The sequence below is a fragment of the Salvelinus fontinalis genome, chromosome 14 (genome assembly GCF_029448725.1).
Source record: "Salvelinus fontinalis isolate EN_2023a chromosome 14, ASM2944872v1, whole genome shotgun sequence".
Lineage (NCBI taxonomy): Eukaryota > Metazoa > Chordata > Actinopteri > Salmoniformes > Salmonidae > Salvelinus > Salvelinus fontinalis.
The window spans coordinates 4,740,469-4,754,682 of NC_074678.1; the positions used below are offsets into that span (position 1 = coordinate 4,740,469).

The following is a 14,214-nucleotide window of genomic DNA, read 5'->3' on the forward strand; positions in this document are numbered from 1 at the left end:
TCAGGAATTGTGAAAAAGTAAGTTTAAATGTATTTGGCTAAGGTGTATGTAAACTTCTGACTTCAACTGTATGTGTAATTCTATGGTTACATCACTAGCTCTAGTATATGCCAGTAGCCATGCCTTTAAATAGATAACACAGATTTTTGAGGAATATCATTTATAGGTGCCTAATGAATTAGAACAGGGGTTCCCAAAATGGTTTGCATCTTAGACCCTTTTTAAAAATTATTATGATAGCAAATTCATCAGGGATCCCTCATAATATCAGAACACAACTCATTCAGAGTGTGAAAACAATACTCAACAAACATTTTTACTAGGACTTCTGCAGTGCATGGCCAGACTAATCAGACCTTGGGCCCTGGAAAATAACATTTTATAGGCTCCACTCTTGGCATATCACAGAGAAAAAATGTACAGGTTTAAAGCTAATTTCGTGCAAATTTACACATTTTACCATGGGGCAGAGAGAAGATATTGAAGTTTTAAAGCAAAATTCTTGCAATTCTACACATTTTGCAAAGGGGCAGAGTGTGCCATTTGCAATTTTAAAGCTTAAATTACAGTGCATTTATGTTCAAAATAACATTTGGGGAGGATTGAGTTGAAAAAATGTATCATTGATGGATTACTGTGGATACCAATATCCCTGTGAGCCACCCAGGCCCATGTTGTGCATCTATACAGTACAAGTTACATTTCTTTAGTCCTATCCCTTCATATCTAACCGAGTGGCAGGTCTGTATTGGTCTGAAACACAATTTGCGGCATGTACCTTTAATGTGGCTGGAGCTGGAGAGAAGTAGACACGCTCATTTCCCCTTGGAATCCACCTTTTCCTCTAATTAAATATCGTTGGTCTATTCTTCAATTGTAAGTATGCTTGCAATGTCCTAAAGTCAGTTTCAAATACATGTGTGATTCTATTTTGCTTTGCTCGCTTTTGTTCAGAAATAATTTAAATGACGTGCAGTGAAGTTTCATGACAAAATTCATGAAATATTACTGCTATTTGCTAACTGCTAACGTTACTGCTATTTGCTGCGTATATTTTAATACCTTTGGCTTCCTAATACATATGGGTTTCTTATTAATGTTGTACGTTTCGTAATTTAATACTTTGCGATTTAAAACTATTACGTTTTATAACTTTAAAAACGTTTGAAATTTTAAACATGTATATCAGACTCTGAATCACGAAAGTGTCAATCATTAATGGTTTTTAGTTTATAACTACGACCCATTCTTTTCACTGATTCGATTGGTCAGAGTTGGGGGTGGGGATATTTTGACGTGTAGAATCTAACGACGCAAAACACGAGCTGGTTTTGCTAAACGCGTCTCCTCTCTCTATTTGCAAGTAAGTGAACTAGACATTTCAGGTGCATATTTTATGATCCGTGCTATCCGGAATACTTGGAACGTCCCTATCCCATTGAAGTTGACATTTTAAATGGGAAGGGGTTAAAGGTTAGGGTATGCACGTCCCAAGAATCCCGGATAGGGTTTAGGGTAGGGACGTTTAGTTCAGATCTACTCAGGGGTTTCTAAAGCAAGCCATCTTCAGTTATCTTCCCATTCCAGCTCAGGCTTCATCCTAGGTGCTGTTAGCAACGCTAGTCTATAACTGAAGCTGGTTAGCTTTAAAAAACCCCGAGTAGATCTGAACCAGTACCTGGGCTTGAGGAGAAGAGATCTCCTCTGACGCCCAAAATCCTTCCATTCAAAGTCCCATTGTATTGGATTTGGAGCTCTGCAACCAGAGCCCGGCGGGCCCCGACATTATACATTGCTTTAGGTCCGGGTAAGGCCTTTTTTAAACATGATCAATAACTAGGGTACCGGCATTGTTTGGGTATCACTAAATTGATCACTAATATTTTGAAGCTGAGCCGTTTCCATGTGCTCTACTGCACTGTACAGTCATATGACTAAGATCATAACATGGTGTCAGAAGTGCTTTAACCTTGCCAAATATAAATCAGGAGAGATCCTTTTACAGAAAAGAATAGCCTACTGTTCCTTGAGTTTTGTAGTAGTTTAGAGGGATGAACAGTATCTAACTACAGTCTGTCTCTTCATTGAGCAGAGTAGTCCACGCAGAGCCGTTGCTATGGATACTCATAAACTCGGAGCTGCCATGAGCAGAGCACATGCAGTGCCAGCTGCACACAATATTGTGACAGACAGAGAGGAGCTGCTAATCAGAGTAAAACATTTTTTTTATTGCAACAATGATAACAATATTACACATCAATACAGGGACATTCCTGTGAATACAATGAAAAACAAATGAAATAATAGAACAGGAAGCGATGCCCCCCCCCCCCCCCCAAAAAAAGAATAATTCAGGACATCATTAACATGTGACAAGGCAATGAGACATTAACAGACATTCCGTGACTTGACTTCTAATAATTTTTTAAGTTTCACAAGTTTGGGCGATTTGTGAAATTGTAACAGTTCAATGAAAAAAAATAAGGAATTTTTCCGCCCCATTTACATTTGTGAATATAATATTTAGCCAAGAGAATAATAATGTTAATAAAATAGTTATTATCGGAATTACAAGGATAGGCATAATGCCATTTAACATCATCAAAGTTTAACATAGGTAATTCTGGAGATTTTATACACAACCGTTCATGAATTTCAATCCATAGTTTACTAGAATGGCAGGATGAAGAAAAGAAATGCTCTATAGATTCTGAATCAGAGGAACAAAAAACTCAAGGCATTTTGTCAAAATTGAGTCTTTTGTGCAAGAAATCATTAACAGGGTAGAAGGAAGAAAATATTTTAAAATTAGTTTCTTTAACTTTTGTGATAACGGGACAATTAAGGTGAAAGGTAGTTGCTTTTGACCATAGCATGGGTTGGTCACTTCCATAGCAATATATTGAATTATAATCACCAAAAATGACTTCATTAACTGCCAATCGTATCCACTTATTGTTGCATTTTTTATCCAAAAGATTCAAGTCATTAATTTGTTAACTTGGAAAACAGGGAACAACCTCATAATATAACAAAGTGTTCATAATAAGTCCAAGTAGAGGAAATGGAATTGCTTTGCAAACCTTCATATATTCTCTCTGAGTAATATTAACCTGAAATTTACCAATGAACTCATCAAACGGCAAAAACTCCTCAGTGTTGTCTACCAAATCACATACAAAATGAATACCCTTGTCAAACCAAAGGCCTTTGAAAATTGATTTCCTATTCATTTTAATAACTCTATTATTCCAAATCAATGTTTTGGGGGGGAAATTGTGCTTGAATATCATTTTCCAGAGGAAGAAAACATTTACTTGTAATTTTGGAGGGTGAAAATCACATTTCATTAGGAATTCAAACATCTTCCATTAACTCACTGTAATCTAAAATATCTAAAACCAATCGTATATGGTTATGGAAACTCTGTCCTTTAATGAAGGCTGATTGAGTTTCACTGGAGGGTCAAAGGCATCATCAAGGCCTTTTTTCAGCCTGTTGGCATGAGCTAGTAACTTATAGTCAGTTGTCAACAACGTTGTCCAGGTAAAGAGAGTCCTTCTTTGGTTTGGGTATAAGAACTATTAGTCCCTGTCTCAGAAGAAGGAGGTAAGATAGGATTAGCAATACTCTCTTTGTAGACCAAAAGCAATAACTCTCTAATATCAGACCCAAAAATGTCGATAGAATTCAGGAGTCAGGCCATCCGGTCCAGGTGATTTACCTATAGGCCTTTGTTTAATGGCTTGGTCCAACTCAGTAATATCTATATCAGAATCACTGAGTTTCTTAAACCTTTATTCTGTAGGCTTAACAGAGTTATTAACTGAATCAAAAAAGGAATCCAAGTCGCCTTTTTTGAAATATGAGATTGATATAGTGAACTGTAGAAAGAGTGTATTTTCTTATTAATCACTTCAAGATCATCAGATATAGTTTCATTATCATAAATGAATGTAATACTATTCCTAGTCTGCCTACTCTTCTCCAAATGAAAGAAATAAGATGAGGTTTTTTCTTCACCTTTTTCAATTCATTTGGACTTTGAATGGACGAAGGCACCCTGTGTCTTATCGTTATATATGTCGTCTAGTTCACATTGGCATTTAGCAAGCTCTGCTTTTTCATCTTCATTTAAATCAGGTTTATTGCTCAGCCTGTTAATATCAACAATAATGTCCATCTGCTTGGAGAATCTTTTCCGAGCTAGCATTTTACCAGCAGTGTTTGCAAGACCTCGAATTATGAATTTAATCATTTCCTATTTGTTTGTAGAAGAAAGAGCATAATCGAGACAGGTCTCTGCTAATCAGAGTTACCATGTCCGGGAATTGGACTAATTTGAAAACTATGTTGCGGGTGAAAATGTATTGGTTACAGATTGCAGGGTTTTGGGCTACTTCTAAGTTGCACCACAGCTGCCATGCTGTGCAATCATTCAGTTCTAGTGATTGTCTTGTGTTTATGGCAGAAATATATAAATATATTTTTTTCTTTTCTTCTCTGCTGTACCTTTTGGGATCATCAGTTTTGTATTGCAGTGTTGGTCTGTCAAATGAAAAATGGTATTGATCTGCACTGTTTTTGTAGATATGAACATTACACGTCGAACCCTCAGCTCTGCATGCCGCTTGATTAACATCAACTGTATCAGAAACATCTGCTACTCACAGGTGAGTGTTATGACATGTTTATAACATTGTTATAGCCTAATATAATGTTGTGTGTAGATGTTCTTGCTTAATCCTGGCATCTCTACTTCTTTCTCTCAGTGTGTTATGACATCATCAAGGCATACAAACTCCAAAAGGATTGAGGGGCTGGACAAGAATGTTTGGTAAGTTCGTTGCCGGGTTACCACGACCTGTACTTTGGTCCCACTTACGAAACCAGGGTAGCACCTGATGGGAATGAGTCTCAAACTCTGCCAACCACTTTGCTTTGCGGCGTGCAAGTCAGTGGTTCATTGGATGGTGTATACCATGTGTATCCCGTACATACGAATAATACAACTTGAAAGGAACTTTGGGGGGTCGTAATGTGTTTAAAAAAACATTCATTTCATGAATTAAAGGCACAGTAACTAACTGTCTGTGTTGGTGTCAGGGTGGCCTTCACCTCGGTGGCAGCAGACCCCACCATAGTGAACCTGGGCCAGGGTTACCCCGACATTCCTCCCCCAGCCTACATCAAGGAGGGCCTGGCTAACGCTGCTGCAGTAGACAAGCTCAACCAGTACACAAGAGGCTTTGTAAGTCTAATAACAGAGTATCTTATCTATTGAAATGTGATATGTTAGGCCTACATTTAGTGCACCAACATAGTCATTGGCACCGGCAGGCATATTGACTGTTTAATGATGTACCATACCAGCCTGCCAACCTGCCAGCCTGTCAGCCTGCCAGCCAGCCTGCAATTGTATAGATTCACTTGTGTGTAAGTTCTAGATCATTCTGAGCTAAACTGGTCAACGGTGGTCATTTAGTGTATTACAGGGTGGTGGTCCCTTTACAGTACACAGCAAGCTCTGTTAGTTAAATAAAACATTGGTATTAGATTGCCTCCAGTCATGTGTAAGTGTACATGATCTTGTATTGCTTCTCTGACACTAGTACTTTGTTTGGTCTCTTACAGGGCCACCCGTCTCTGGTAAAGGCTCTTTCTCAGGTGTATGGGAAAGTGTATGGACACCAGATTGATCCTTTCAAGGAGATACTGGTCACATTAGGTGGCTATGGATCCTTGTTCAGTACCATGCAGGCACTGGTGGAAGTGGGAGATGAGGTGAGAGGTTATTCTTTGTTTTAACCTACTGACTAATATTTAGCCTGGTACCAGAACTGTTTGTGTTGGTCCTATGGTGGTAACAAACAGATTTGGGACCAGGCTAGGACAAGTTACACTTTTTGAACCATTTTCACATTTTGATAATGTTTCATAAAAGTTACACCTGTATCTGTAATCTCTCCTCTCCTCTCCTCTCCTCTCCTCTCCTCTCCTCTCCTCTCCTCTCCTCTCCTCTCCTCTCCTCTTCTCTCTAGGTTATAATTATCGAACCCTTCTTTGATTGCTATGTACCCATGGTTCGAATGGCAGGGGCAACACCTGTCTTGATACCATTACGACTTGTAAGTCTACTACTATTCAAAAATATTATAGACAGAGGTTTTGAGTAATTGTGGGAAACATACATATTGCAGAATGACATGCAGTGTTTGACTTCTCTCTTGTCTTCCTCACACACATCTCAGAGATCCAATAAGGAGACCAGTAGTATTTCCAGTGCTGACTGGGTCCTGGATCCAGAGGAACTAGCCAGTAAATTCACCTCAAAGACCAAGGCCATCATTATCAACACTCCCAACAACCCCATTGGGAAGGTAAGTGTAGAGGCGGCAGGTAGCCTAGTGGTTAGAGTGTAGAGGCGGCAGGTAGCCTAGTGGTTAGAGTGTAGAGGCGGCAGGTAGCCTAGTGGTTAGAGTGTAGAGGCGGCAGGTAGCCTAGTGGTTAGAGTGTAGAGGCGGCAGGTAGCCTAGTGGTTAGAGTGTAGAGGCGGCAGGTAGCCTAGTGGTTAGAGTGTAGAGGCGGCAGGTAGCCTAGTGGTTAGAGTGTAGAGGCGGCAGGTAGCCTAGTGGTTAGAGTGTAGAGGCGGCAGGTAGCCTAGTGGTTAGAGTGTAGAGGCGGCAGGTAGCCTAGTGGTTAGAGTGTAGAGGCGGCAGGTAGCCTAGTGGTTAGAGTGTAGAGGCGGCAGGTAGCCTAGTGGTTAGAGTGTAGAGGCGGCAGGTAGCCTAGTGGTTAGAGTGTTGGGCCAGTAACCGAAAGGTTGCTGGATCGAATCCCTGAGTTGACAGGGTAAAAAATCTGTCATACTGCCCCTGAGCAAGGCAGTTAAGCCACTGTTCCCCGGGCCCTGAGCAAGGCAGTTAAGCCACTGTTCCCCGGGCCCTGAGCAAGGTAGTTAAGCCACTGTTCCCCGGGCCCTGAGCAAGGCAGTTAAGCCACTGTTCCCCGGGCCCTGAGCAAGGCAGTTAAGCCACTGTTCCCCGGGCCCTGAGCAAGGCAGTTAAGCCACTGTTCCCCGGGCGCCGAAGACGTGGATGTTGACTATGGCAGCCCCTCGCACCTCTGATTCCCCCTTTCCTCTGCGGCAATTCTCATGAAGTAGGCCTAGTACAATTGAGTGATTACGGTCTAGTCATTATGTCCCGAGAAACACTTTCCAATTTGTTCCACCGTCTGAACTATGCCGTCTTGGCGAGGTCTCCCTTGTGAAGAAGTTATTCTGGCCTAAATGGTTCACCCTGGTTAAATAAATAAAGACTTAAATACATCACTACCCTGTCCCTATCACAGTGACTTGTGAGTTTCTGTGTTTAATCCATGTCCCATATTCCAGGTATTCACCAAGGGTGAGCTTCAGAATATCTCCGACCTCTGCATCAAACACGATACTCTGTGCATCAGTGATGAGGTATATGAATGGCTCATCTACAAGGGACACCAACACATCAAAATAGGTACGGTACTTAAATCGTTTTTAGGCTGTGAACATAATTCCTCACATCATATAAGGAAACAGCTGTGTTTTGTGTTTAGTTCAATGTAGTTTAGTTTCATTCCGTTTAGTTCAGTTTAATAGTTTGTCTACCTCGGATTACAGTTTCCTCACCCCTCTTTGTTGTTTTGCTAGCCACTCTTCCTGGCATGTGGGACAGAACGATCACCATCAGCAGTGCAGGGAAGACCTTTAGTGTGACGGGCTGGAAGGTAAGGGCTGGGATTGTTTTTACCATGGGAAACCTCTGTCATGACTTTTAGAGAGTAGGGATTCATTTTAGCATGGGAAACCTCTGTCATGACTTTTAGAGAGTAGGGATTCATTTTAGCATGGGAAACCTCTGTTATGACCTTTAGAGTATTACGTGTGTTTGTCCCGTTTGTTTTATTACGTGTGTGTGTGTGTGTGTGTGTGTGTGTGTGTGTGTGTGTGTGTGTGTGTGTGTGTGTGTGTGTGTGTGTGTGTCCGTGTCCGTGTGTTTGATCATGTGAAGTTGAGTTGAAACGGTTGTGTATATTCTAACCAGTAGTCTTTGTTGTGCAGCTTGGCTGGTCTATAGGGCCAGAACACTTGATAAAGCACCTTCAGACTGTAATGCAGAACACCTTGTACACCTGTCCAACGCCGCTGCAGGTAAGGCCTGCTCATCGTTGTAGCAACATGTATTCCGTCAAAGTGTTAAGAAATCAAATGAGTGGCTATTCAAATACTGTTGTAAAACCCAAACCCTCGTCAAAACAACACATTTTGCCTTGTTGTGAATGGAAACCCAAAGAACGTACTATTTCCATATATAATACACTACTGTTGACCAGGGCCCGTAGGGCTTTGAATAATGTATGTATATCAAGACTATGATCTGTTTCTGCAGGAGGCTGTGGCCCAGGGCCTGCTGAGGGACTATGAGCTGATGGGTCGGCCTGAGTGTTACTTCTCCTCTCTGGCCGTGGAGCTGGAGGGGAAGAGGGACCGTATGGCTGCTATCCTACAGGACGTTGGCATGTCTCCTATCATACCTGAGGGAGGGTACTTCATGTGCGTGGACGTCACACCCCTTAGTAAGATACACTTTTATGAAAATAGTATGTTTTCACTTGGTTGTTGTGTAGATGTGATAATAACAGTGTGGTAAAGATGACATAAGATCTTCCATTTGCTGTAATGTCCTAGGAAATAAAGATAAACTGGGCCAGGCTAACGCTAAGCTGGGTTAGGCTAACGCTAAGCTGGGTCAGGCTAACGCTAAGCTGGGTTAGGCTAACGCTAAACTGGGCCAGGCTAACGCTAAACTGTGCCAGGCTAACTCTAAACTGTGCCAGGCTAACTCTAAACTGGACCAGGCTACCTCTAAACTGGGCCAGACTAGCTCTAAACTGGGCCAGACTAGCGCAAAACTGGGCCAGGCTAGCTCTAAACTGGGCCAGGCTACCTCTAAACTGGGCCAGACTACCTCTAAACTGGACCAGGCTACCTCTAAACTGGGCCAGGCTACCTCTAAACTGGGCCAGGCTACCTCTAAACTGGGCCAGGCTACCTCTAAACTGGGCCAGGCTAACGCTAAACTGGACCAGGCTAACGCTAAACTGGACCAGACTACCAACCATGCTTGGGATGATCAGAAGTGTAGAGGTCCTGTCTCTGTCTTATTTAACAGTAGGTAACAGGATGGACCAAACATAAAGAGTTTCTACCTACAGACTGTTTGGCATAACAACTACAAGGACCCTTCATTATTAACTGGCTAGAGTTTGACCCTACTATATTTTTCTATTTTTCATGGTTGTAGATCAGGACTTGTCTCATATGAGAGATGATGAGCCTTACGACTACAAGTTTGTCAAGTGGATGATTAAGGAGAAGGTAAGAAAAACCAACAACTTGATGCCACATCTTATCTGCGTTTCAAATGGCTCCCTATTCCCTTTATTTAACATTTATTTAACCTTTATTTAACTAGGCAAGTCAGTTAAGAACAAATTCTTAATTACAATGACGGCCCTCCCCCGGCCAAACCCAGACGCCGCTGGGCCAATTGTGCGCCGCCCTATGGGACTCCCAATCACGGCCGGATGTGATACAGCCTGAAATCGAACCAGGGTCTGTAGTGACTCCTCTATGCACTGAGATGCAGTGCCTTAGACCTCTGTGCCACTCGGGAGCCCATATATTGTACTACCTTTGGCCAGTCGAAAGTAGTGCACTACAATAGGGAATAGGGTGCCATAGGGCTCTGGTCTAAGTAGTGCACTACAATAGGGAATATTGTGCCATTTGAGCCACCTCTGTGGTAACAGTAGGTTTAGGGAACATTTTAACATGAAATATCACTTACTATCACACGATGAATGCAGAGTAATTGTTTTATGTTAACATTGTAGGTAATATAAAAGGCTTGTTGAATGAAGGACTAGTTCACATGAGGATAATTACTATCAACAAGTTGAACTCTCCAGAGTGTGTTGACGTGTGTTATTGTCCTGGTTTTGTTGTAGAAACTGGCAGCCATTCCGGTCACAGCATTCTGTGGTGATGCTTCCAAGAAGCAGTTTGGGAAATACATCCGTCTATGCTTCATCAAGGTAAACATGGGTTCTCTCATTCAGAAAAACTGACTTTCTCACTGGCCAGTTCATTAGACATAAAGAGTGGACCGTGTTAAAAGATTGGGGTTTAGGATGTATTCTTTCGGGTTTGGTTTAACATGATCATGTGATTACTGGAGAACGTATCTCATCACCTGTCTGTGTGTCTCTGTAGCAAGACAGCACTCTGGATGCAGCGGAGGCGATCTTCAAGAACTGGAACAAGTAAAATACGTCCTGTTGGACATAAGGTTTTGTCTCAAGACCCTCTCTTTTTACTGTGACACCCCAATAACACGTTACTTTGTAGGACAGGTATGGCACGGTTTGTAGGACAGGTATGGCACGGTTTGTAGGACAGGTATGGAACTGTTTGTAGGACAGGTATGGCACGGTTTGTAGGACAGGTATGGCACGGTTTGTAGGACAGGTATGGAACTGTTTGTAGGACAGGTATGGAACTGTTTGTAGGACAGGTATGGAACTGTTTGTAGGCTGTTTGTAGCCAGAAGAGGACTGGCCACCCCTCATAGCCTGGTTCCTCTCTAGGTTTCTTCCTAGGTTTTGGCCTTTCTAGGGAGTTTTTCCTAGCCACCGTGCTTCTACACCTGCATTGCTTGCTGTTTGGGGTTTTAGGCTGGGTTTCTGTACAGCACTTGGAGATATTAGCTGATGTACGAAGGGCTATATAAAATAAACTTGATTGATTGATAGGACAGGTATGGAACTGTTTGTAGGACAGGTATGGAACGGTTTGGCCTGTTTATATTTGTAGACATCTTCGTGTTTTTTATGTTCTTTTATTTTATTGCCTTTCATTTGATTGGATGTTATATGACACACACATAGAATGGATTAACTTCCAGGTTTGAATTTCCTCTTTGTGACATCAGCGCTTGCTGAGTAGCAGTCGTCATCCTGTCAACGTTGTTTTCCTCTACCCTTCATATGATGTTTTGATCCTGTGTATCCCTCCTGGTGTTGTATTTCATCTGTGAATAAAATATTACTTTTTAGAATATCAGGAATTCAGTCAGTTCTAACCTACATAGGTAGCTAAAATGGAATGTGGTTCTGTGTATGATGACTGCTAGTAAAATAACTTTTTTGTCACATGAATGTATTGGTAAAACAAGGATAGTACACCAGAGGAGGCTGGTGGGAAGGAGTTATAGATACATGATCTGATAGGACACACCTACTGTAGAGGCGTTATATACCAAGTGGAAATAAGCCGGGAGTATCTATGCCAACGCTGTGTGTACTTTGCACTAGCAATCCTAGCTTTCAGTAGAACCTTGTCTGCCTAATGATGTCCGACCAGTGGATTGAGCTGGTGAATTATGGGCACATGCAGTATCCTCCCACACCTTTTATAACGGAGGACAGTAGGGTTTTATAAACAATGTTCATACTTCACAGCTAGCTTGGTTGTATAAAGACTGATCATACTTCACAGCTAGCTTGGTTGTATAAAGACTGATCATACTTCACAGCTAGCTTGGTTGTATAAAGACTGTTCATACTTCACAGTCAATATATACCTTAGAAAAATTTTGGACTTATTGTAGTGGGCCCAAATTTCATCATGCTACCATTATCATGATTTTTCATTCATGCAAATATTTCCAGTACTGTTCAGTGGAGTCCAGGTTGAGTTTTGCCATCTTCCTGGTTGCATTGCTTCATATAATCTACAGGAAAATGAATGCAGTCTGATTAGGTAAAATAAGGCATAATACAAATTATTCAAGTTTGGAATGCATAATACAACAAAAAGGTAATTATAAGATATTACAATATGTTGATTTGAGCATGTTTTCACTTCCTGAATTCAAATAAGGCCCTTGAACAACACAAGTGATGCTTCAAATCAAGCAGGATTTCTATTAAAGGACCGCCAGCCAGACTCTTTCCTAAAGGACCGCCAGCCAGACTCTTTCCTAAAGGACCGCCAGCCAGACTCTTTCCTAAAGGACCGCCAGCCAGACTCTTTCCTAAAGGACCGCCAGCCACTCTTTCCTAAAGGACCGCCAGCCAGACTCTTTCCTAAAGGACCGCCAGCCAGACTCTTTCCTAAAGGACCGCCAGCCAGACTCTTTCCTAAGGGACCGCCAGCCAGACTGTTTCCTAAAGGACCGCCAGCCAGACTGTTTCCTAAAGGACCGCCAGCCAGACTGTTTCCTAAAGGACCGCCAGCCAGACTGTTTCCTAAAGGACCGCCAGCCAGACTGTTTCCTAAAGGACCGCCAGCCAGACTGTTTCCTAAAGGACCGCCAGCCAGACTGTTTCCTAAAGGACCGCCAGCCAGACTGTTTCCTAAAGGACCGCCAGCCAGACTGTTTCCTAAAGGACCGCCAGCCAGACTCTTTCCTAAAGGACCGCCAGCCAGACTGTTTCCTAAAGGACCGCCAGCCAGACTCTTTCCTAAAGGACCGCCAGCCAGACTCTTTCCTAAAGGACCGCCAGCCAGACTCTTTCCTAAAGGACCGCCAGCCAGACTCTTTCCTAAAGGACCGCCAGCCAGACTCTTTCCTAAAGGACCGCCAGCCAGACTCCTTCCATCATTATCCACCATTACTGATTAATTTCAACCCATTTTGTATCTGTTGATCTGTGTGGACAAGTTTGCTCCGTTATTTTCTGTCTCTTCCTGCCCCCCAGACAGACAGGAGGCTTCTCTGGAATGATCCCAAATTGACCAGCTCCAGGGCAGAGACCCCCACTGGCTTATTTAATCACTTCCTTTTCCTTTTGGAGGAAGAAAGGTATTTCACTGTACTTGTGCATGTGACATTAACTTGAAATTGAAACTCTTCCGGTCTAGAAATCTGTCGTTTCCCCTGGAGAAAGTTGGGCCAACATGAACATTTCCTTCCTGTCGGTCGATGAGGGACCTGAAGACAAGAACCCACCTAGTCAACACTTTGGCTAAGGACATCCTGTTTGGCCTAGTAATAGATAATACTATAGGTCTACTACTACCAATCTTGTATTCTGCTCATAATGTAGGTGGATTTATAGTCCCGTGAAAACTATGTTCAGTTTGGAAGAGAGTGGGGCGAATCCAAGGTTTTGTTCATTGTGAAGGTCTGATATTTTTATCATGCTTAAGACCTTCAGTAGACAAAACATTCCTATATATATATATATATCACTTAGTAAAGGGGGCAGGAAAAAGACAGAGTTTCCTATCAATCCCAATGTTGTAAAATATTCCTGAAATGATATCGCCACTGCTCTACCTCTACTTGTATGCATTTGATTAAACAGTATTGGAAGTATCACCCTCCTTTATCATCAGTAGGTTTATACAGTGTCAGCATGGCTGGGTCCTGCTCTGTCAAACTACACACACCCTGTTTCAGACCAGTAATGCAGGCTGGGGCACAGTACAGCCTCTTCACTGTGCAGCCCTGGACCGTGGGAGAGGGATCCTGTTTCTCAGGTCAGACTCATGAGTCAGAGTACACTTGTAGTGTAGCACGCACACACGGTCTGAAACGTGACTTGAGGCTGGTTTGTCAGGTTTCACTAGAGGTACCAGTTTATTATCTACGAGTGTTTCGGTTCAGGATGAACTACCAGTCAAAAGTTTGGACACACCTACTCATTCAAGGGTTTTTCTTTAGAATTTACTATTTTTACATTGTAGAAGAACAGCGAGACATCAAAACTATGGAATCATGTAGTAACCAAAATGTGTTCAAATCTAAATATATTTTATATTTGAGATTCTTCAAAGTAGCCACCCTTTGCCTTTGACAGCTTTGTACTCTCTTGGCATTCTCTCAACCAGCTGCATGAGGTAGTCACCTGGAATGCTTTTCAATTAACATGTTCCTTAAGTTAATTTGTGGAATTTCTTTCCTGCCTTAATACGTTTGAGCCAATTAGTTGTGTGACAAGGTAGGGGTGGTATACAGAAGATGGCCCTAATTGGTAAAAGACCAAGTCCATATTATGGCAAGAACAGCTCAAATAAGCAAAGAGAAATGACAGTCCATCATTACTTTAAGACACTCAATCTGGAAAATTTCAAGAACTTTGAATGTTTCTTCAAGTGCAGTTGCA

The 14,214-nt window shown here is 42.1% G+C and overlaps 1 protein-coding gene across 3 annotated transcripts; it reads left to right on the plus strand.

Moving 5' to 3' along the window:
• Window positions 1-749: 749 nt before the first annotated feature.
• Window positions 750-11,159, plus strand: LOC129869433 (kynurenine--oxoglutarate transaminase 3-like). Of its 3 annotated transcripts, XR_008761904.1 has the most exons (15): window positions 750-876; window positions 4,591-4,673; window positions 4,773-4,837; window positions 5,107-5,251; window positions 5,635-5,784; window positions 6,042-6,128; window positions 6,252-6,380; window positions 7,397-7,517; window positions 7,691-7,767; window positions 8,102-8,191; window positions 8,430-8,616; window positions 9,345-9,418; window positions 10,051-10,137; window positions 10,316-10,616; window positions 10,860-11,159. XR_008761904.1 is itself a non-coding variant. In XM_055943842.1 (14 exons), exons 2-14 carry the CDS (start codon window positions 4,593-4,595, stop codon window positions 10,367-10,369), a joined length of 1,347 nt encoding a protein of 448 aa, XP_055799817.1. In that variant the 5' UTR covers window positions 750-876; window positions 4,591-4,592; the 3' UTR covers window positions 10,370-11,159. The 3 variants fall into 3 exon arrangements, 2 of the variants coding, with proteins under 2 accessions (XP_055799817.1, XP_055799818.1); XM_055943842.1 differs by having other exon boundaries at window positions 10,316-11,159; XM_055943843.1 differs by lacking the exon at window positions 750-876 and adding an exon at window positions 1,266-1,363 and having other exon boundaries at window positions 10,316-11,159.
• The last annotated feature ends 3,055 nt before the right edge of the window (window positions 11,160-14,214 follow it).